Below are 23,597 nucleotides of genomic sequence, written 5' to 3'. Positions count from 1 at the left end.
CTAGAGAGCAGTTAAATTATTTTGCATCTACTATTTTTAATATCTGCATGATTGAGAATGGACCATGACTGGAGGATTATTTCTTATCCTTAAATTGTGAATATATTTCTTCGTAATCATAAGTTAAATATTAAGGCAGTTTATGTGAAATTTTCTTTGAATACTGGTAAGTAGAGTGTATATATTTAAATATCACAAAGTACTAATTGATGAATATGAAGTTAGACAAGAACAGTAACTGCGCTCGCATTTAATAAAAATATGTAATATAGTAGTTAGCTCCCCTAACCAATCAAACATTAATTTCTTTTCTGTAATAGAATGGTAAATTATACGAATTTATTTGTGTGTAAATCATCGGTTTTATGCTTGTTATGGCGATATGATGGTATTAATCAAAATAATGCACCATGTGAAAGTTGATCTGACAAGACACATCATAATAGTTTGAATTATATATAGACTATGCTCCACTGGAGATCAAGACCTTTGTGTTCCTTAAACTACACGGTTTTATTATTATTATTATTAACTTACATTATACAATGAATTGTGAGTATTTTGTTGCTGAAGCACAAACCAGCAGTTTTGTAGCTTAGCTATGACAAAGCGAGTTTATCTCAGCCCAGTCTATGTGGTGATGCGTCAATTCTTTAGCTAAGACTATTTTGTTGTCTTTGTTAAAGACAGTGCGTATGCATCAAAAACATATTTTGAAAATTAGCAATAGCATTTTTTTTTAAATTTACAGATTTTAACATTTGTCTTATTGATTGCGTTTATTTATAACCATAAATCAGAATTTTTTTATGTTTTGTTATAGGCGTTTTGCCCATTGTTGAAGTGCGCCAAGGCAACACCTTTTAATTCTTATTTTTAAAAATGTCTTATGATGGGTTGGGGGGGGGGGGGGGGGGGGGTACAAAATCGTAAGTCCGCGCATGGAGCTGAAGTGTGAAGGGGATTGGCGGCCGCTAGTTGTAAACCTTCTAACCCCCCCCCCCCCCCCCCCCACGCCTTTTCATCTACTAGTGAATCACTCTGCTGTCCTGGCCTTGGCTAAAATTCTGTAATAAGGCCTAGCTTTAGTGATACAGATTTATGCATAATACATTTAAATAACAAGCCGTATACAACATGAGGTGCTTGCTTTACATTTCATTGTGTGAAATAGCTGAATTATCGACCCTGTTTTTTTTTTCTCCATTTCTGCCCTCTGTACAGTTCAAAACCTCCTAACCTACTTTCAACCCAAACATTAGATTCGGCTTTTCCCGGAGCTGGTCGGTAGAATGACGCAGGATATATATTAATATTCATGAGCTCTGGATCAACTTGTGTACAAGGCGAAGCGTGTTGTCGGTCTCATTCTTAAACGCTTGTTATCGCAAGTGGTTCTCTCTAGTGGGGATACAATTCTGTTTGGACTAGTTCTTTATTTCACTTCTGCTGCCTCAGTGACTTTACATACAGAACTTTAAACATGCCGGCCACGACTGAGCAACTTACTAAATATGAAAAGGTAATTTAGAACAAGAACTAATTTTAGTAATTAAAAAAAAATAATCCAATGTGTTGTGAAGTCTAAAGTCTAATGTTTTTTTTTAAATTTTTTTTCTTATGTTGATAAAAAAATGTCAACAGACTAGATGTATAAGCCAAGCAATAATATGTTATTCATCATTTATTTATGCCCAACTAAAGGTAATGTACAATTAGGCTTATAGCTAAAGTAGGCCTATTTACTATATATTAGTCTAAAACGTTTTTAAAAATGACCACATATTCGTTGACAAAATATTACTAACCTTAGGAACTAGATCTTGACAATATCTAGACTTTTAAATAAAATCTATAAATTAATGTATATATTTTACTAGGTACGGAATTATAATAGCCCTACGCCCTACACACGTTTTCCTTCGTAAAGAGTACTAAAGAGATATATGCCTACTAGATCTACATCATCTTTAAAATGAAACGTAGTCTTCTTGAAAATAACAATTTTTAAAAGAACTTTAGGCCTTATACTTGATTTCTCAACTAAAGACCCACAGTTATAACCCACTATTATCACCAAGTTTATGTTAAACCCGTGGCTACCCTGTTTTTAAGCATTAGGCTTTAAGTTATAATATTAATTTATAGTATAATGTAATTACACTATTAAATCTGGAAAAAGCAGATTATTATGAAACATGCTGTTTGAACTGCAATTAAACCTGACTTATTCGATTATTCTGGTCATATAGATTCCCGCTGTATGTAGGCTCTATTAGAGACACATTGCATGTTATGGAGAGACTATCGTTTATTATTTTGACGATTCTGTATTAGTATGTATTTTTAAAGTGAAAAACTGTTATTGCAAGCAAACAAATGCGACAATGTTATTTATGGTGAATTCTCCTTCTAGGCAAAATGATGCAATCTTGTTTACCAATATTTTAAACAAGGGGTAGCAGCTTTGTCCAAACCTAATTTGACGTTATTGTTACTATAATTATCTCTTTATGTTCGTGCTCATTTAGAAGATGTTCAGTAATACATTCATATACTAATGTACTTGTTTAAAAAAGATTTGGCATAGCTCTAGTCCGCTCCAAAAAATATTTAAATTTAGAACAAGGAGGCAAATAAAAAAAAACAATGTATGTAGGCTAGCCTAGTCATGCCAATGGAGTTTACTGAAAGCCGATTGGATGAACCAGACTGTGTGTCTCTACACACCCCCAACAGTTAGGTCGAATTGATTATCCCCGCCAAGGACAAAATACTTCGCAGTCTGAAAAAGCTGTTCTGCGTGGGGTGAGAAGTGGAGGGGAAAACCTGGCGGTGTTGTGTCTGCATGACGTCTGCTAAGCTCTCCGCGAAGCATTCTAGGCTACATGTAGATCTTTTTCAACAGAAAATTTTTCCCTTTGAAAATATGGCGGTGCAGTTAAATACATTAATCTAAAACTATTTAAGTTTACAGGAATATAGTCCTGTATTTACCATCGTTTCCATATATTCGTATACATTTTATTAGAAAAATTGTCAGAATTTAGACTAATTTTTATCGTAAATAGGCTGAAATAAAAAGAGGTCTTACTGATAGGAGTAGGCCTAGATTTAGCTACGAACTTATGTAACTGGTATTTCAGATAATGATATAATCTACTTTTACTCTCTGTGTTAGGGTTAAGATGATGTTTTAATTAGGGTTTGGTTTGGGATTGGTATATGATGGCGGTAATGACACCTCTACTGAAGTAGCTAGATTCTAATATCGTGGATTCCCATCAGCCATGCAATGACTTGACCAAGAGATTCCTTGTGTGTATAAGACTCAGAGTTTCTTCCAGGCATCTCACCCCCCCCCCCCCCCGAACGAAATGAAATTTATATAATTTATATGGAAAATATATACTTTTAACAGTGTCCGCCCCCCCCCCCCGAAGAAAGTTTACCCCCCCCCCCCCGAAGATTTCAAGTGCCCCCCCCCCCCCCGGAGAAAAAAGTCTGGAAGAAACACTGATAAGACTGGGTACATAGACGAGTACACTGATCAACACAATTTCTGGTCCAATCAGTTGCACGTGTTGCACACACTCGTGTCAGTCTAGAACACCATCGACCCCCCCCCCTCCCAACAGTACTCAATGCCGTCTCTACTAATTGGGACCTACTTTAATTCGAGTACTTCTTCACACAATAACTTCACAATGGAGGACAGGTGGGGGCGGTAGCCCCGGACCGCGAACTTAGGGGGGCGCCAAATATGGTATAAAAATAATTTTAAAAAGCTGTTTTATAGTCGAAATTAAGAAAATGGAAAGCTATTTGGGTCTCTGGGCGGTTTTCTACATTACTTGTGTGATATGAAAAAAAAACTGATTGTTTGAAGGGGGGGGGGGGTCCTTTTTGGCCAATGTGGATACGTATGTAAATATGGGGGCCCCGAAATGGGTTGCTACGCCTCTGGATTCAAATTTAGTGTTTATACTGCGGCTCCAGATCTTTTTTTTTTATTTTCTATGCAAATGTAAAAGAATATGTATGTATCAAAGCTATAGATATTTTAGAAAAAATTACATACAAGACATCCCTTAACCAAAGGTTAAGCGCAAATCTTTAGTATAAAGGCCCTATGTTGCATGCACTGTAACGTTAACCTATCTATCAGCCAAATAGAAGGAGAACGTCCCCGGATTCTTTTTTCGGGGTCATATGCAAATACCTTACGGCCTAAGTGGATGAACACTTAACACAACGACCCACTAGGGCTCGAATTTAATGTCTAGGGAAGCTAGTGATACTATTGTAATTAACACTCATCCAATCTACATACGACCTTTTAATCAGCGAACTCAGAAGTGGCAGAACACAAGGTTGAACTGAATAAAATATTTAATGTATAAAATATCAAAACCCAACTTACACAATGTAGGAAAAAACACTATCACAGATTTCTACACTGTCTAAAGAACAGCTACAGGCCACACAACACTGCTGTAGTTTCTAGAATTACTTAGCGACAAGTAATATTAAACTAGAAGACTAAATCAACTTAAGAAAGCAAGGCACACACAGGTCTTAAGTACTCTCACGTTCAAATGGTCAGAGTCTATAGCCGGACAATATGGACGGCTGCCTGACAAGGTAAAACTGCCTCGTAGTCTGCCAGGTCAAGATAAACTGCCTCGTGTTGCGAGTGTGCAGTGCAATTAAAGACTTCTGTGACAGGGGAGGTTATCCTCAACTCATGTCGCCATTGGTTGGGATAATCATCTGATCAGAATCATTCAATCAGATTTTAATGGAAAATTTCTATGTCTCAAACACCTTAATAAGTCAGTGGAAAAACCCCAGGTGTTACACCATCATTCCATATAAGGAATTATACAATGTCAAAATAAAAATGACTCGACCTAAGTAGGTCACATCCCCTCCCTTTTTGGAAGTGACAGATAGGTTCCACAAAAACATACATAAGGAACCAATCTGGCAATGAAATAACAAAAATGTTTTACAAATGTAGGCAATCAAAATCATAATACCAGATGAAAATATCCCTGAACATAAAAGGGAAGTAACTCCAACTTTTACAATTGGTGAAAGGGGAGTAACCCTTCAAAAAGTAATTATACATCAAAATCCCTCAAAAAAGGGTATTACAATATTTCCATGTGGATATTAAAAGTGGTAAACCCGCCAGGGTAAGACCTTTATTTCAATGACTAGCTACAATATCAATTGAGTCATATGAGACATTTTATTATAAATAAATATATATTACATATAATCAAAAACCACCTTTAATTAAGGTTCACCTGAAAATAAACAAAATATTCAACAGGATTGGAATTTTGAAAAAATCAAAATCATACCACTCATTTCCATGTTAAAACACAACATTTGTGTATGGTCCTAATGAACCACAAAGCATGTCACATGATCAATGTGTACAACAAGATTTTACATCCTTGACAAACAATCAGCCACAACATTATCACCACCCCTAATGTGTGAAATTTCCAGATTAAAATTTTGGAAATATAAGCACCATCTCAATATTCTTTGATTTGTCTGTCCTAACTTAGAGGTAAATTTCAGGGGATCATGGTCAGAAAACACTCTGACTGGATTGGTTGAAGAAGAGACATAGACTTCAAAATGTTGTAATGACAAAACCAAAGCTAAAGCTTCTTTTTCAATAGTAGAATAATTCTTTTGGTTCTCATTTAACTTCCTGGAAAAAAAGGCAATGGGATGGTCAATTCCCATGTTGTCTTCTTGAAATAGGACTGAGCCAATGGCTAAGTTGCTAGCATCAATGTCAAGTTTAAAGGGCTTGCTAAAATTTGGTGCAGCCATAACAGGAGCATTTGATAAAAATGACTTAATGGTTAAAAAAGCTTCTTGACATTTATTGGACCATTCAAATTCAACACCCTTTTTCAATAATGCAGTAAGAGGTTCAGCAATAGCTGAAAAGTTTTGACAGAACCGCCTATAGTAACCAGCCATCCCAAGGACTTTTTGATCTCTTTACAATTTTTGGGAGGTGGTAACCTTACAATAGCATCTACTTTAGCTTCAATGGGCCGAACTTGGTTCGTTCCCACTTGATAACCCAAATAGGTAATTGAAGCTTTACAGAAATCACTTTTATGTAAGTTTACAGTAAAATTAACTTCAGACAATTTTCTAAAAAGGTTAGTCAATTGAACAATATGTTCTTCAAAAGTATTAGAAAATACAACTATATCATCTATGTAGGCCTCACATTGGTCTATGTCAGCAATGACAGAGTTAATGACCCTCCGGAAAGTTTGACCAGCATTTCGCATACCAAAGGGCATGCGTTTGTATCTATAAAAACCATTAGGGGTTACAAAAGCAGATATTTCTTTTGCACGGTCAGATAAGGGGATTTGCCAGTATCCTGAAAGTAAATCAATTTTGGAAATTATCTTAGCTTGACCAACTTTATCAATAACGTCTTCTATCCGAGGCAAGGGATAGGAATCAGCTTTGGTGAGCGCATTCACCTTCCTAAAGTCGGTCACAAACCTGAAAGATCCACCGTCTTTCGGTACTAGGAGACATGGGGAACTCCAGTTGCTGAAACTGGGCTCAATGATATCATTCTTGAGCATATAATCAATTTCATCTTTTATCAAAGCAGCTTTTTCCGGGTTAACTCTATAGGGGTGTTGTTTAATGGGTTTTGCGTCACCAACGTCTACATCATGAGGTGGAACCTTCGCTTCTTTGGGGACATCCCCAAAAATAGAGGGAAATGTCTCAAATAATTGAGACAATCTATGGCTTTCCTCTGTGGACAAATGCATAAGGTGGACATTCAAATTATCTAAAAAGGAAGAATTTACCAATTTTGGGGGTTTCAATTTATCATGTATCACATCATCAGAAACATTTGAACATACAGGTAAAGTAATTTTAGCTGTGGATTGAAAATTGTTACAATTATCATAATACTTTTTCAGTGAGTTGACATGATACACTGTCTGTTTCTTTCTTCTGTCGGGCGTATTGACAACATAGTTCAAATCACTTAATTTTGAATGCACAGTAAAGGGTCCACAATATCTCAGGGATAACGCATTGTTCAGACTAGGCACTAGCACAAGAACTTTGTCGCCTGGATTGAATGTTCGTTTACAAGAACTCTTATCATACAGTTCTTTCATTCTAACTTGGGCCTTTCTTAAGTTCTTGTGAGCCATTTCGCACACGGCTTTCAGTCGAACGTGAAAATCGTCGAAGTTTTCCACTGGATGATCACTGGTACCTGTCCAACGTTCGTGTATCAGCTTCAGGGGGCCACGGACAGAATGTCCAAACACAAGTTGAAAAGGCGAGTAGCCTAAAGAGTCCTGGACACAGTCCCTCGCGGCGAAAATAATCCAAGGAACAGACTCATCCCATTGGGTGTTACTGTTAGCGAATGTCCTTAGCATGGTTTTGAGGGTTTGGTGGAACCTCTCAAGTACGCCTTGAGACTGAGGGTGGTAGGCTGAGCTGGTGATGTGGGTAACGCCTAGCTTGGCTTGCGCTTCCTGAAAATGGTGACTGGTGAAGTTGCTGCCTTGATCTGTTTGCACGATTCTAGGTAATCCAAAGGTAGTGAAGAACCGGGTCATGGCTCTGACTACAGTCTTTGCCTTAATGTTCCGTAAGGGAATCGCCTCGGGAAAACGGGTACTTGAACACATAAAGGTAAGTAGGTACTCGTTGCCCGCCTTGGTTTTAGGCAATGGACCTACGCAGTCCATGACGATTTTAGAAAAGGGTTCTTCTAATACAGGAATCGGACTCAAAGGGGCCTTCGGAATTGTCTGGTTTGGCTTTCCGGCCAACTGACAGTTCGGGCAACTTCTACAGTAACGCGACACATCTTTTCTCATTTTGGGCCAAAAGAACAGTTCTTTGATCTTCGCCGTCGTTTTAGTGACACCTGAGTGCGCTGACATTGGATGGTCATGTGCCAGCTTAAGTATTTCATGCCGATAAGGTGGAGGGATCCACAGCTGGTTTTTACCCAACCATGGTTCGGCTGGTGAGGCAATCACTGGTATAGCGCGACGAAAGAAGAGGCCGTTCTCGGAGAAATATTCTCCATCGTCAGATGATAGAGATTTTTCGACCGTTGCTTTGAGTTCTGCGTCGACTTGTTGAGCTTTAATGATGTCTTCCTGAGATATCCTCAGGGGTAAGCCCAGACTTGTGTTTTCTGGAAGCATAGACTCCAATTTGGGAGTCGAATTTCTTGACGATGATGGTAGGTGTGGTTCAGACGTTATGTCAGCCAATTGTTTGGTCTGGCTTCTTGTCACCGCACATGCAGGATACAGTTCATAATCATTATCTGGAACTGTTGACAAAGGGTCTGAAACCGTACAGGGGTATACTTTGCTTCCCGCAAGGTCATTCCCTAGAAGTAGGTGTACTCCTGGGACAGGAATACTATCTATCACACCTAAAATGACCTCACCTTCGACGAGATGATGTTTCAGGGCAAACTTTTGTAGAGGGACGACAGTAGATTTCGTCCCTACTCCCTGGATAATGGAAATCCTTCCGGTGTTCGTCTCGGGTGAAATGTCCATTGAACTTTTCAAAAGGAGTGATTGTGACGCTCCTGTGTCTCTTAGAACGGTGATATTCTTCTGAGACAACGGATCACCTGGTTTGCTAATGATGGCTTCGGCAATAAAAGATGAAAAGTCAACTTTTCTCGATCCCTCGAGATCGGTAGACTCGGAAGAAACTGGATGGTGGCGAGAACAGTCAAAATGTGACTGCACATAATGTGTGGAGACTTGACTACCTTCTTGCGGACACTTAGGGTTAGAGTCCTTTAGGATTCTAGAGTTCATAGTTGAACTGGCTGCTTGAGGGGATAGAGCATAGTGCGCGGAAGTACGCACCACCTCCCTGTTATTCTGAAGACGTTTGTAACAGTCCTTGACATGGTGACCAGGCCTTTTGCAGAACTGGCATACCGCTCGACGATTGAGAGTTGATCTTGGTTTCTCTCTGGACTGTGATGCCTTCAAATGTTGGCCAACAGGATGATTGCTGCCAAAAAGGGGAAGCACGGGGTTGAGGCGGTTTCCTGACACTGGTGGTTTCTTATGCACCAACATATATGTGTCAGCCGACTCAGCAGCCTTCTGGATGTCAGTTATCTTGTTATCCAGTATGTGTAGTCGTATCTCTTCAGGCAGGGACGATAGGAATTCTTCCCTTAGGATAAGTGACCTGAGTTTCTCAAACTCAGAAACTTCTTCAGAGTGTAGCCACCTTGAGAATATTTTCTCCTTTTCAAAGAGAAATTCCACATATGATTGTGTGGGTAACTTGCGGAGTGTTCGGAATTTTGTCCGATAGGCCTCGGGCGTCAGTGCGTAGGCCTTTAAAATGGCAGTCTTGACCAAACTATAGTTATTTTGAACGTCGTGAGAGAGTGCCTGGTATGTTTTTGCAGCTTTCCCAGTAAGGACAGAACTCAATAAAGCAGTAATGGAGGTTTCGGGCCATTCACAAGTCTTCGCTAAACTCTCAAACGAGTTAAAGAAAACGACCAAATCTGTTTCATCAAATTTAGGAACTAATTTCCCAAATTTGGCAATCACTTGTCCTACCGACAACTTTTTTGGATCTACCAGAGAAGTGACATCACTAACTTGACCAAACTCTAATTCCAACCTCCTCTTATCTAAAGCAATTTTAGCCTCTAACTCCTGTTTCTCTAAAGCAACTTTCTCCTTCTCTAGAGTAACTTTCTCCTTCTCTAAAGCAATTCTAGCTTCTAATTCTACCTTCTCTAGAGTTTTCTCCTCGCGGAGCAACACACCAGCCAACAAACTTTCATCAAATACTCCTTCATTAATGAAATGAACAACAATTTTATCTCTCAACACCTCTGACTTCTGCGTAACAGAATAATCCAATTTCAATTCCTTAACAACACTAACCAAAACTTTTCTACTCAACTTTTCTACATCTTCAACAGTAGGATTAGCCAAAAAAGACTCCATAATACTAACTTGAAAATCACAACAAGCCTAGATCCTTTAAATTAATACACAGCGTTGGGCCGTGTACTTGACCTCTAAATGTAGGACGTGACACGTCTGCTTATTTGACCTAGATACTCTAGCCTGAGCGCGCGTTGTAAGAACACTGCGCTACTGGATATAAAACAACTAAATCCAACTAACCTTAGTATTCAACTGATATAACCAACAACTGGAACGACAGATTAAATCTCGGCGAGACCCCACTTTGTAACGTTAACCTATCTATCAGCCAAATAGAAGGAGAACGTCCCCGGATTCTTTTTTCGGGGTCATATGCAAATACCTTACGGCCTAAGTGGATGAACACTTAACACAACGACCCACTAGGGCTCGAATTTAATGTCTAGGGAAGCTAGTGATACTATTGTAATTAACACTCATCCAATCTACATACGACCTTTTAATCAGCGAACTCAGAAGTGGCAGAACACAAGGTTGAACTGAATAAAATATTTAATGTATAAAATATCAAAACCCAACTTACACAATGTAGGAAAAAACACTATCACAGATTTCTACACTGTCTAAAGAACAGCTACAGGCCACACAACACTGCTGTAGTTTCTAGAATTACTTAGCGACAAGTAATATTAAACTAGAAGACTAAATCAACTTAAGAAAGCAAGGCACACACAGGTCTTAAGTACTCTCACGTTCAAATGGTCAGAGTCTATAGCCGGACAATATGGACGGCTGCCTGACAAGGTAAAACTGCCTCGTAGTCTGCCAGGTCAAGATAAACTGCCTCGTGTTGCGAGTGTGCAGTGCAATTAAAGACTTCTGTGACAGGGGAGGTTATCCTCAACTCATGTCGCCATTGGTTGGGATAATCATCTGATCAGAATCATTCAATCAGATTTTAATGGAAAATTTCTATGTCTCAAACACCTTAATAAGTCAGTGGAAAAACCCCAGGTGTTACACCATCATTCCATATAAGGAATTATACAATGTCAAAATAAAAATGACTCGACCTAAGTAGGTCACAGCACATATATATGTATTTTTTTGAAAACTCGCGTGTATCTTAACCCCTTCTCTCCCCCCCCCCCCCCCCTTTACACCACCAGCACCAAACCAACCGCATATTTGAACGTTTGCTTTTTCTCTAACAATGTGACGAAAACGTGCGTTGTAATGACAATAAGTATTATGTCCTTAACTTCAGATAGAAGTTAATCGTTAATTAATGAAAACTTGCGTTTAAATAACAATAAATATTCTGTCCTTAACTTCAGATCGAAGCATTTGTTAATTAATGAAAACGTGCCTTTTAATAACAATAAGTATTCTGTCCTTAACTTCAGATCGAAGCATTTGTTAATTAATGAAAACGTGCCTTTTAATAACAATAAGTATTCTGTCCTTAACTTTAGATCGAAGCATTTGTTAATTAATGAAAACGTGCCTTTTAATAACAATAAGTATTCTGTCCTTAACTTCAGATCGAAGCATTTGTTAATTAATGAAAACTTGCGTTTAAATAACAATAAATATTCTGTCCTTAACTTCAGATCGAAGCATTTGTTAATTAATGAAAACGTGCCTTTTAATAACAATAAGTATTCTGTCCTTAACTTCAGATCGAAGCATTTGTTAATTAATGAAAACGTGCCTTTTAATAACAATAAGTATTCTGTCCTTAACTTTAGATCGAAGCATTTGTTAATTAATGAAAACGTGCCTTTTAATAACAATAAGTATTCTGTCCTTAACTTCAGATCGAAGCATTTGTTAATTAATGAAAACTTGCGTTTAAATAACAATAAATATTCTGTCCTTAACTTCAGATCGAAGCATTTGTTAATTAATGAAAACGTGCCTTTTAATAACAATAAGTATTCTGTCCTTAACTTTAGATCGAAGCATTTGTTAATTAATGAAAACGTGCCTTTTAATAACAATAAGTATTCTGTCCTTAACTTCAGATCGAAGCATTTGTTAATTAATGAAAACTTGCGTTTAAATAACAATAAATATTCTGTCCTTAACTTCAGATCGAAGCATTTGTTAATTAATGAAAACGTGCCTTTTAATAACAATAAGTATTCTGTCCTTAACTTCAGATCGAAGCATTTGTTAATTAATGAAAACGTGCCTTTTAATAACAATAAGTATTCTGTCCTTAACTTTAGATCGAAGCATTTGTTAATTAATGAAAACGTGCCTTTTAATAACAATAAGTATTCTGTCCTTAACTTCAGATCGAAGCATTTGTTAATTAATGAAAACTTGCGTTTAAATAACAATAAATATTCTGTCCTTAACTTCAGATCGAAGCATTTGTTAATTAATGAAAACGTGCCTTTTAATAACAATAAGTATTCTGTCCTTAACTTTAGATCGAAGCATTTGTTAATTAATGAAAACGTGCCTTTTAATAACAATAAGTATTCTGTCCTTAACTTCAGATCGAAGCATTTGTTAATTAATGAAAACTTGCGTTTAAATAACAATAAATATTCTGTCCTTAACTTCAGATCGAAGCATTTGTTAATTAATGAAAACGTGCCTTTTAATAACAATAAGTATTCTGTCCTTAACTTCAGATCGAAGCATTTGTTAATTAATGAAAACGTGCCTTTTAATAACAATAAGTATTCTGTCCTTAACTTTAGATCGAAGCATTTGTTAATTAATGAAAACGTGCCTTTTAATAACAATAAGTATTCTGTCCTTAACTTCAGATCGAAGCATTTGTTAATTAATGAAAACTTGCGTTTAAATAACAATAAATATTCTGTCCTTAACTTCAGATCGAAGCATTTGTTAATTAATGAAAACGTGCCTTTTAATAACAATAAGTATTCTGTCCTTAACTTCAGATCGAAGCATTTGTTAATTAATGAAAACGTGCCTTTTAATAACAATAAGTATTCTGTCCTTAACTTCAGATCGAAGCATTTGTTAATTAATGAAAACGTGCCTTTTAATAACAATAAGTATTCTGTCCTTAACTTCAGATCGAAGCATTTGTTAATTAATGAAAACGTGCCTTTTAATAACAATAAGTATTCTGTCCTTAACTTTAGATCGAAGCATTTGTTAATTAATGAAAACGTGCCTTTTAATAACAATAAGTATTCTGTCCTTAACTTCAGATCGAAGCATTTGTTAATTAATGAAAACGTGCCTTTTAATAACAATAAGTATTCTGTCCTTAACTTTAGATCGAAGCATTTGTTAATTAATGAAAACGTGCCTTTTAATAACAATAAGTATTCTGTCCTTAACTTCAGATCGAAGCATTTGTTAATTAATGAAAACGTGCCTTTTAATAACAATAAGTATTCTGTCCTTAACTTCAGATCGAAGCATTTGTTAATTAATGAAAACGTGCCTTTTAATAACAATAAGTATTCTGTCCTTAACTTTAGATCGAAGCATTTGTTAATTAATGAAAACGTGCCTTTTAATAACAATAAGTATTCTGTCCTTAACTTCAGATCGAAGCATTTGTTAATTAATGAAAACGTGCCTTTTAATAACAATAAGTATTCTGTCCTTAACTTTAGATCGAAGCATTTGTTAATTAATGAAAACGTGCCTTTTAATAACAATAAGTATTCTGTCCTTAACTTCAGATCGAAGCATTTGTAAAGGGGTTCAAGCTGTCGGGTGCAGCCTACAAGCGTGTCATGACACTCTTGCACCAAGAGATGAACAATGGGCTCAAGAAACAGTCACACACAGTCGCAGACATCAAGATGTTTCCTACCTATGTCAGGTCATTACCAGACGGCTCAGGTAGGCACACAATATCTTAATCGTAAACCTATTGTTTCAGTTAAGTTTCTGTTCATCTTAAACAAAAATTAAAGGTTTTTGTAAATACTTTTCAAAATGTGACATTAGAATTAGATCAAAGCTTCTTTAAATGACATAATTTTTCGATTTTCAGAAAAGGGAGAGTTCCTTGCATTGGATCTTGGTGGCACCAACTTCAGAGTTTTGCTAGTCAGACTTCAAGGTCATGACATAGATATTCAGAGCAAAACGTACCTGATCCCACAGAGGATTATGCTTGGTACAGGAACCCAGGTAAGCTTTCTACTGTAACTTAATGAAAGTGTACACCTTGGACGGGAACAGGGCATTTCCCCCCCCCCCCCCGTCAATTACCCTCCGGAATCCCCCCCCCCCCGTCATTACCCCCCCAAAGTAATTACCCCCCTGTCAGTTACCCCCCACCCAGTAGGACATTACCTCCCCGGTCATAGCGGTTCAGCTAGGGTTAGAGCTAAGGTTTGAGTTTGGGCTAGGGTTAGGGTTATTGTTAGTACCTGGGTTAGGCTTAAATCAATGTCTAGATTTGGGTTTGGTTTTTTGGTTTATTTTAGGGTGAGATGAATTCTTAGGTTTTTCGTCTTTGTCTTATGGTTAGGATTAAGGTATATATAGATATAGTGTTGGTGTTAGAATCAGAATTCTATCTTGGTGGATGGGGGGGGGGGGGGTAATTCCCCAGGGGGGTAATTGACGGGGGGGGGGGTAATTGCTCCAGGGGGGGGTAAATTCATGTAGCCCACCTTGGACATGGTTTCTGTTCACTAAATATTCCTTAAAAGCTTTTTGAGTATAAAAAAACATGAGCTGACTCACAATGGTTGGGGTAAGCCTAACATATCATTTGTTCCCTCATCTAAGTGATGTTGGTTCAAAACACTCCCAGTCCACCCCTCTATAATTTTACAGACTGTATGACCCCCAGAAATGGCGTTTGTTTCATTAGCCTCACTCGTGTGGTCAGTATTAAGCCCCCACAGCTTTAACTTTACCCTTCATGGGTCAGGTAAAGGCTGCTTGATATGGGGCTTACCACACTATCCTCTTATACATTGAAGTCAGAGAAACATAAACTCTACTACATACAGCCCATGGGGCTAGACATGGTGCTGACCACACTATCCTCTCAAATCCTGTGGTTAGAGAAACATTAGCTTGACCACATGGGTGGTCTCTTGGAAACTTGTTAAAGATATACATCAACCCTTTGTATGAAACACCTACTTAAAACCGTGCATTGGTGCATTGCGCAATGTTAACCATTTCTAAATTTATTGGCCCTCTTTAATTAAACATTGATTTTTTATCCCTGCTAATTAAGTGCTTTAATCAGTTTTGTGTGAAATAATAATTTCATTAAAAGACATTCATCTAGTAAACGTATGTTATTTTTGTAGCCCATAAAACTAAGCCACTGTTAAACTAATTGAACAGTAAACAGTTGGCAAAACTACTTTTAGATTTGAAGGTTGTATTATTTATATCGCTACATTTGTAGGCTCCCCATGGCAGGTACTCATTAGAGCTGGCTTGGCTCAAATGTGTTAATAGTTTATCTCACCTAAAGCAGACTCTTAAATCGAATGCTAATCTCGCTGAACAAACCATTAACATGTATTTGATAGAGTCGAATCTGTATTTCTGATCAATTTTTGCGTAACTTGAACCTAAACCCCAAGTCTACAAGTATAATCATCGGCTGAGTCAAGGGTAGGTAAGAACTGTACAATCTTACCCAAAGAAATCTCCGTATAAGCCTAGATTTTGCAAATGCAATATGAATTTAAATGAATTTAAATTTAAAATAATTAGTAGTAATAAAAAAAAGTAGGCGCTTATAACTTTAACGATGTATTTCAAGTGTATTGTCGGTGTAAACATTCCTCAGAAGTCCCCATTGCGTTATATCAATAAGCAAACTCACACGCAAATCTCTGGAACCTTCCATTGTGTGTGGTGAATTCGTTATCATAACGCTGCCCTCATCTTTTATTCATCACACTACCATGTACGGAGCACAGCGCTTCTAGGAAGAAATGACATAATGCATATCCATTACCTATTTTTTTCTACTCTCTGTATCTTTTACTATTTCTACACACTTTAAATTGATACACTGAGCCTTACTTTTGCTGATATTTCTTTTAACTATAAAGGTAACAAAATTCGCCTCTAAGAACTAAAATAATATTAGTATATTCTTGCACTGCTTTTGCAATAGCCGGGATAAAATAGTTCATTGTTTCTGGTACGTAAGTGGGATGATAATCTAATCTCTCGTATAGCAGGGTCCGGATTAAGGTCTAGCTTAGGGTTAAAGTACGATTATCATGAATGGAAAGCATGTCTAGCTTACAACTTCAGGCTAATGGCTATTGGAAGATTATGTACAAATTAGCTAGAACTTTTAGATGTTAAAATGGATCATAGAAACAACATACTAATTAATCATTAATTCACAGAACAATAACAAATCCTTTAAAGGGTTTTACTTGACCCGATTGATTCTAAAAGCTTTTTAATGGAGTTTTATTCGAAAAAAATTTAAAGTTGATTATTGTTAATTTTTGAAACTATTACTTCTGTAAATTTGTAAACATAATCACTATTTCCTAATTTGAAATAACATATCGCGTGCAGTTTCAAAACGCCTCACCTAACCTCTGGTATTTGCATAGTCAACGCTATCCTCGCCCAAACTGTCGATCACAGCCCAAGGCCACCTGTACTTTAATACACCATTTTCTAGGCTAAATATTCAATCACACAAACCCCATTGTGTGTAATGAATATCCACACTAACCGCGTAGCAAATGGGACCTAAGCTCAATCAGAGAGCTACATGCCCAGGGCCGAACTCCCCACCACAATCAACGACACCTTCCACATCTTTTGTTTCGTGTCTATCGTTGTATCCCGGTCAACACATGTTAATCACGCCACACATTTGTATGTATATCAATAGAATCAGCTGTTGTTGACCTCTTCGTCAGCATATGTATGTATTAGGAGACAAAAAGTTGTATAGGATGAAGGGTTGACATCTTTAAAATATTGGTTTTTAGATGCTTTGTAGTGGATATGTATCTTTTTATTCGAGCACCACCTGTTTATGTATGCTTTCATCCATGTATCAGTCCATCTGTCACTACCTCCCTCCCTCCCTTCCTCCCTCCCTCACTACCTCCCTACCCCCATCTATCCACCCACCCATCCATCCATCCAAACATCCTTCATCCATCCACCCATCATCAATCCATCCATCCAATAATCTGTCAATCCCCCATCCAATAATCCATCCACCCATTCAATAATCCATTCATCCATTCATCCTATACTCCATTCATTCATCCATCCAATAATCCATCCATCCATCTATCAATCCATCCAATAATCCACCCATTCAACCGTCCGTTCATCCGTTCGTCCGCCCATCCACCCGTCCTTACTCCGCATACAGCAATACCCCAATACACCTATTCCCTCATCCATTAGTTCATCCATCAATCTCTTCCATCTATCCATCCATCCATCCACCCCGTCCTCATCCATTAATTCATCCATCCATCAATCTCTTCCATCTATCCACCAATTTCCCCACCAGCCTACCACCCCAATGACCCACCCACCACCCCAAGGACCCACCCACAACCCCAATGACCCACCCACCACCCCAATGACCCACCCACCACCCCAATGACCCACCCACCACCCCAATGACCCACCCACCACCCCAATGTGTTTCCTTCCTTATCAGTTCTCCCTGTCTTCACTCAACAAAAATGTATTCTATTCTCCCCAGCTGTTTGACCACATAGCCGACTGCATTGGAAAATTCGTCACAGAACACGATCTAACGAACCACTCCCTGCCCCTGGGCTTCACCTTCTCCTTCCCCTGCCAGCAGGAGGGTCTGGCTAAAGCCAGGCTGTCCAAATGGACAAAAGGTTTCCGTTGTGAGGGCGTCGTGGGCGAGGACATTTGCCAGTTACTGCAGGAGGCTCTCAAGAGAAGAACTGTAAGTAGTTTTATGTTCGTCATTTTATTATTTCATTTTTAATCGTAACCATGTTGAAACAAATTGTCGATGAATCACATACATCATTTGTTGTATTTTATCTTGTTGAACACAACAACGGTGTCATTTAATGTTTTGTTTAAAAAAAAACCAATCTTTCTTGTTATTTTTGTATTGACAATTTATGGGTACTAGGAATATTCTTGGTCAGACTAGATTTTTTTTTTATTCAACCCTCTAATAAATAATGGACTGTTTTCATTACTACTGATTGAACTGTTATTACTTTTTAAACTAGTAAGTCTTTATAATTTAGCTATCCTTTGATGATTTTGAATTTTTTTTTTAGCTTACTGCCCTGTATTAACTCACTATGTCATTTAAAACATTTTTTTTTCATTGTTTCCTTTACACCAGCATCCGAAATAGAAACAATATTAAATTAAATTTGCTTTTCCCCCTCCCTCCCTCTCCCCCCTCCCTCTTCCCAACACCACCACCCCCACCCCCTTGCTTGTACTAGATCTAATTCTGCTATTTCGTTCAGCTCTTTAATGTGTAAGGAGAATTTTTACAATTTTTTACTTCAACCTAATATTTAATTTATTTAGACTTTAAAAAAAAAAACCAATCTAAAACCTAATTTCATTAAAATTAATTGTTTGCTACATTTGAACATAACGACCTAATTAAATGTAAATTTTAAAATGTGTGTAACGCACGGGATAAAATTTTAGGCGCCCTTAAGTTGGAGTACACCGGTCTACGTAATTCGGTCACCTCGTTTAATGCTGCTCGATACAGCTAGGGCCACTGTGACATGAACTGAAATGTACATTTTTTACTGCTAGTTTCGCCTGCTACATCGCTAGAAAACATAACGTGATGGTAAAATGCCATTATTACCTGTATCTTTGTGTTGGCATTGTGCTATAATCTGTGTGTAAATAATATTTAATATTAAACGCAGAGGTAAACTGCTCACTCTAGAAAAATTAATGTACGCCTATTGCTAAAATAAGTAGGTTAGTCTACTTTCTTGACACGTGCTTATAGTACACCATTGCATCATAGTTTGTAAAAAGATATTAATATTCTTTCTTACTTCTTTACACAGCCCTTTCTCTCCCTATCACAATGTCTAAAGGGTCTTAGCCCCCTCCCCCTTCCCTTCTCATCCCCATTTCTTGGGTGTGACGCACTTTTTAGACCACCCCTCACAGCTGAGGTGAGTTTAAACTAGGTTTCGTTTATTCTTAGAATTGGTATTTTGGAATGAGTGTTGATCGCCTAGTACATTTCATTTTCAACAGTAAAGTATCATCTCCTCTGTGTACACTACACTATGGAAACAGTTTAGTAGTGCTCAGGCGATCATTGCAAAGAGTTTAATACGATAACACATCCACCCATTAGCCCTAACCACATATCAAAAAGCCTAATCCTATCATTAAGCTATCTCCAGTTAGCCGTATGCAATTATTATACCCACAACACCTGCAAAAACGTAGATTATCTTCCTGTTTCTCCGCCAAGAAAAAAATTAATTAATTTTTAAGGTGTGCTTTATAGATCATATAGCATATATTCTTGATTTTAAAAGAAGGGTTGTATTTAATGTAGAAAAAAAAAGATAGCCTATATATCACGCGTCGGTCTTCTATACATCGTCCTTTTTTTTGGGGGGGGGGGGGGGGGGAATTTTTAATAAAAAGTTGCACACCTGTTTTCATTTAAAATAAATCAAGACTCGAGCCGTAGAAAGGAAAGTTAACTCTAAAAAGATAAACTTTATAAAAGTGCACAACTTCCCACTAAAGTTTAGTATTTTTGCTCGCTGTGATATTTATAGACGGCTATCGCGAGATATGATAAGTTGTTATGAAAGAACGGGGTGTTTTTTTTTTCCTTATTCGTGAGTCGTCGTCGTCGTACCCCCCCCCCCCCCCCCCCCACACCCCCAACCCCTCGGGTTACATCAAGTATATCTTGAGTATTTTAATTAGCTCATAACATTAGCATGCCCTTTGTTTAGTGCTATATGAAATGAACTTAAACTTTTATTCCTGCGACTTACATAACGCAGCCTACTTATTTTTACCCACTTCAATTGCCAAACCAAAATCCGCGACTTTTTAAGCTAAATTAAAAATAACCATAACAACCCGTTTAGCAGTAAATTTTTCCCTTAAAATGTTTTAAATCTAACACCCCTTATTGGGAGCTTAAACCCTTTTGTTAAGTGTTTTTTTTTCTTGGTTTTCGTTTTAAATTTTAAATAAGGAAGATTTCCCTCCAAGTATTACGTGTCTGCTTTTCTTTCAAGATTTTGCTTCAGTAGTCTTAGTCCAGCCCAGAACAAACTACAAGGCAGCAGTTGTTTGATTCTGGGCTTTCGTCTCCTAGATAGTTTGCCTCATCTGCCCGGGGTACGAACTCGGGACTGAAGCGTTAACAGTCATACACACTCCGCCCGACCACGCCGTACCTAATCGATAATTGATTGTGATCCTGGCAGCTGACCACTATCACAGTCCTTGATGAACCGTTCCCCCCCCCCCTCCCCTCTAATCACATACACATATAGACACTTGGGTGTCCTATATACCAACCTCCACAACCCTCTTTTATTGTACTGTTGTTGAATGTATATAGCACAGCGTGTGAATGTAAATATTGGAAATATCGAACGGTTGAACTTCCTGATTGAAGTTCGTGACTTGAAGTTTAATTAAGGTAATTAGTAAACTCAAAATAAAGAATACAAGTTAAAAAAAAACTCTATTGCATAATTAACAAAGTACACCTCCCTTACCCCACCCCCTTTCCTTGTAAAGTTTTTAAGGTTGTTTCATGGTTAAATTATCAAACAACTTATTTCTTCATTGATGTAACACATTCGCTGTGAGAATTATAAAATAGCGTAGTTTTATTCAGAACTGTTTTGAGTATGTCGGGGGGGGGGGGGGGGGGCAAATATTAAAGGCTTTAACGCATGAATATATTTCTTACAGTTACAATAGTTGTAACACACTCATATTTTTACAATAGCTCTAACACACGCATATTTCATATAATAGCAGTAGTTAGAAACTTCTTGGATTTTAAAAAAAAGTTTATTATTATTAATAGCTGAAAACGGGGTTTTTAATGTATTTTTTTTAAATTACTAAGGTTTTTCGAAAATAACAAGTCCAAATGTTTTCCCTTTATTATAAAAACGAAACAAACGTTTAAAATGGATCCAAAGTTTATTAAATACAATTTTTAAATGCCCTAAAATGTGTTGGATAATGAAGAAGTCATGTAACAGTCCTAAAATGGATTGCTTACTTTCTGCTTGACGTCATTTGTTTACCCCGCCCTTCGTGCAGACCAGACTTAACATCTTCTTCTCGCTTTATGTAATACCAAAAACATGGAGGTTGTCTGTTGATTTTTTTTTTTTTTGAGTCAGCAACCTGTAAGTAAGCCAAGGACATAACGTGTGTGCGTGCGTGTTCCTTTGTGTATGTGTATGTAACTTTAGACCGTGTTGCACAATAGTCAGCTACATTTTTTTTCATTTTCACCTCCTCCCCCCCCCCCCTTTTTTTTTTTCCCCACGAGTTACCTCGTTCAAGAGTTATAGTCCTTTTAGGTATTGAATACAGTTGCTTTAATGTGAAAGTTGAAGTGCGTACGCTTATTCTTTTTTTAAAAAATTCGCACATGAGTAATAAAAATAATATACAAACTCAGAAATTTAAAAAATAATAACATTCCAGGACGCTATAAAATGTTTTTTTTGTTATCAATTATGTTGGAAATTAAAGTTAGGTTTGCGTTAATAATATCGTGACACAAAGAATAATTCAGGATTCTTCTCATGCAAGACAATACTACATCATGTAAAGAGCTGTTTAAGTCAGTATTGTTAGTGGAGTTAGGGCTAGGGTTAGGGTAGTGTTGGCAGCACTCACAAAATAACTTCCAAATAATTTAAAATTATTACACTCAGCTGATTTAATTAGCTCAGTGGTTCCCTAACTATTGTAACCTATTTGTGTTTATATATGTATATGTATATCTAAATGTATAGATATAGAGATATTGAAAGAAAAAAAAATCGTTCTTTTTTTTTTTTGCTACCACTTTTCTAATTGTAAAAGTAGCCTTTCAGAATTTCCACTACTCTTCCACAAACAATTAAGCTTCAAAGACTAATTAGAGATAATTATTCAGTAATCAATTATCTATTTCAAGAAGCGCTTCACGCGTTCACGGAGTGTACACAATTCGTCTTTTTTTTTTCAAAAGATAATTGTCTTCTCAGTTTATTCCATGTTTTTAAAAAATTTGGATGGTCTTTATCTCCCGCTCTCAGCGACAAGGTCACTGGGTCACTAGTGACCGTCTGCTGGGCGACAGCCATCTTGTACGATACGAGAATTCTTAAAGAGAAATATTTATGGAGAGTGTCGACAATAGGCTTGTGGTACTCTTTACGTAAAGAGATACAATGTGTTGTGTGTGTATGCACGAGTTTGCCGCGTGCAAAAAGACTAATGCCGAGTGTCAGAAAACACGCCCCCCCCCCCCTCTTACACACACACACCTACACTTGCATTAGTTTTGATGCCTAGACCAAGTGACCCACTGGTTGTTGTAGTACTGTGGTCTCGTTAGATACTCATTTAGCACTTTTAATTGTTAATTAAATATTAAACCATGGTGTATGTAATCTGTTTTTTTTTTTACTTACGCTTCTTATGTACACTTTTAATGGACACCAGCGAGTTGACGAGATTCCCTCCGTAATATTGTTGACATGGAATAAAAATGTGCTTTTTTAGATTTAGGACCATAAAACTAATAAAAGAAATTTTTTTATTAAAAACTTAAGCCTAAAATTAATTCAGAAATGTAATAGTTTTAGAATCAATGCTATACAAGGTGCAGATCCAGAGAACTTGAAAATAATTTGTTGAGTTTAAGGCTACATTTCTATTTATTTTCATCAAGCCTAAGTTATAACCCGATGTTTCACTTTCGTAAGACAAACAGTGATTGGCTGTAAAGGAACTCCGTGATCGATTTCTGACAGCCCCACTTTATAGTTATTTTGTTTACAAAACTTTGCAGATCAAATTTTTAAATAACTATGCAAATTTAAACACCATGACCTATTGTTTCTATTTTTAGCTTACAATGTGTACAATAAAATTTATGTCGGCCATTGTTTATGTCGCCATTACACGTGAAAACCAAATTGTTTTTTCTTTTTTTTTAATTTTTATTTAGTTACCGAAAATATTAAAAACATCAAATATATCCAATCTTTAGTAAAGTCCGAAAAAAACCAGACAGACAGGATTTTATAACCATATTAATTGTAACTACGCCGTGCAAGATTTTTAAATGAATTTATACACCTCTCAAATACCTTTGAGACTTTTCTCGCTGGTGTCCATTACGTGGATCTTCTTTTAATTACATGGTTTTTTAATTAGTTTGGTAATGTGTTATACCAGTACCCGACAAATGCCACAGTAATTAAATCCTCCTTAAAAAAGGAGTAGTTTACTTTTAGGTCACTGGTAGCAAGATAAATACAAATAAAATTTAGCTGAAGTTAGCGGAATACTATCACTAACCCATTCCTGGTCAGAGGGGGAGGGGATGGTATTTCTATTAGGCAGCACCCTGCGGAACGAAAT

General features: G+C 37.1%; 1 protein-coding gene across 1 annotated transcript in view; it reads left to right on the top strand.

Moving 5' to 3' along the window:
• The first annotated feature begins 1,319 nt into the window (after positions 1–1,319).
• LOC131930984 (hexokinase type 2) overlaps positions 1,320–23,597 on the top strand; it is a 40,423-nt gene continuing 18,145 nt past the window's right edge. The window contains exons 1-4 of the mRNA XM_059287656.1: positions 1,320–1,522; positions 13,679–13,841; positions 13,996–14,135; positions 17,683–17,898. Coding sequence (XP_059143639.1) covers positions 1,484–1,522; positions 13,679–13,841; positions 13,996–14,135; positions 17,683–17,898 — 558 coding nt within the window. The 5' untranslated portion in view covers positions 1,320–1,483. The remainder of the gene's footprint in view (positions 1,523–13,678; positions 13,842–13,995; positions 14,136–17,682; positions 17,899–23,597) is intronic.

Source organism: Physella acuta, unplaced genomic scaffold, assembly GCF_028476545.2.
Source record: "Physella acuta isolate Inbredline_101_S28 unplaced genomic scaffold, ASM2847654v3 ptg001872l, whole genome shotgun sequence".
In the NCBI taxonomy this organism is placed as follows: Eukaryota; Metazoa; Mollusca; class Gastropoda; family Physidae; genus Physella; species Physella acuta.
This window is presented reverse-complemented; position numbering and strand designations above follow the sequence as displayed.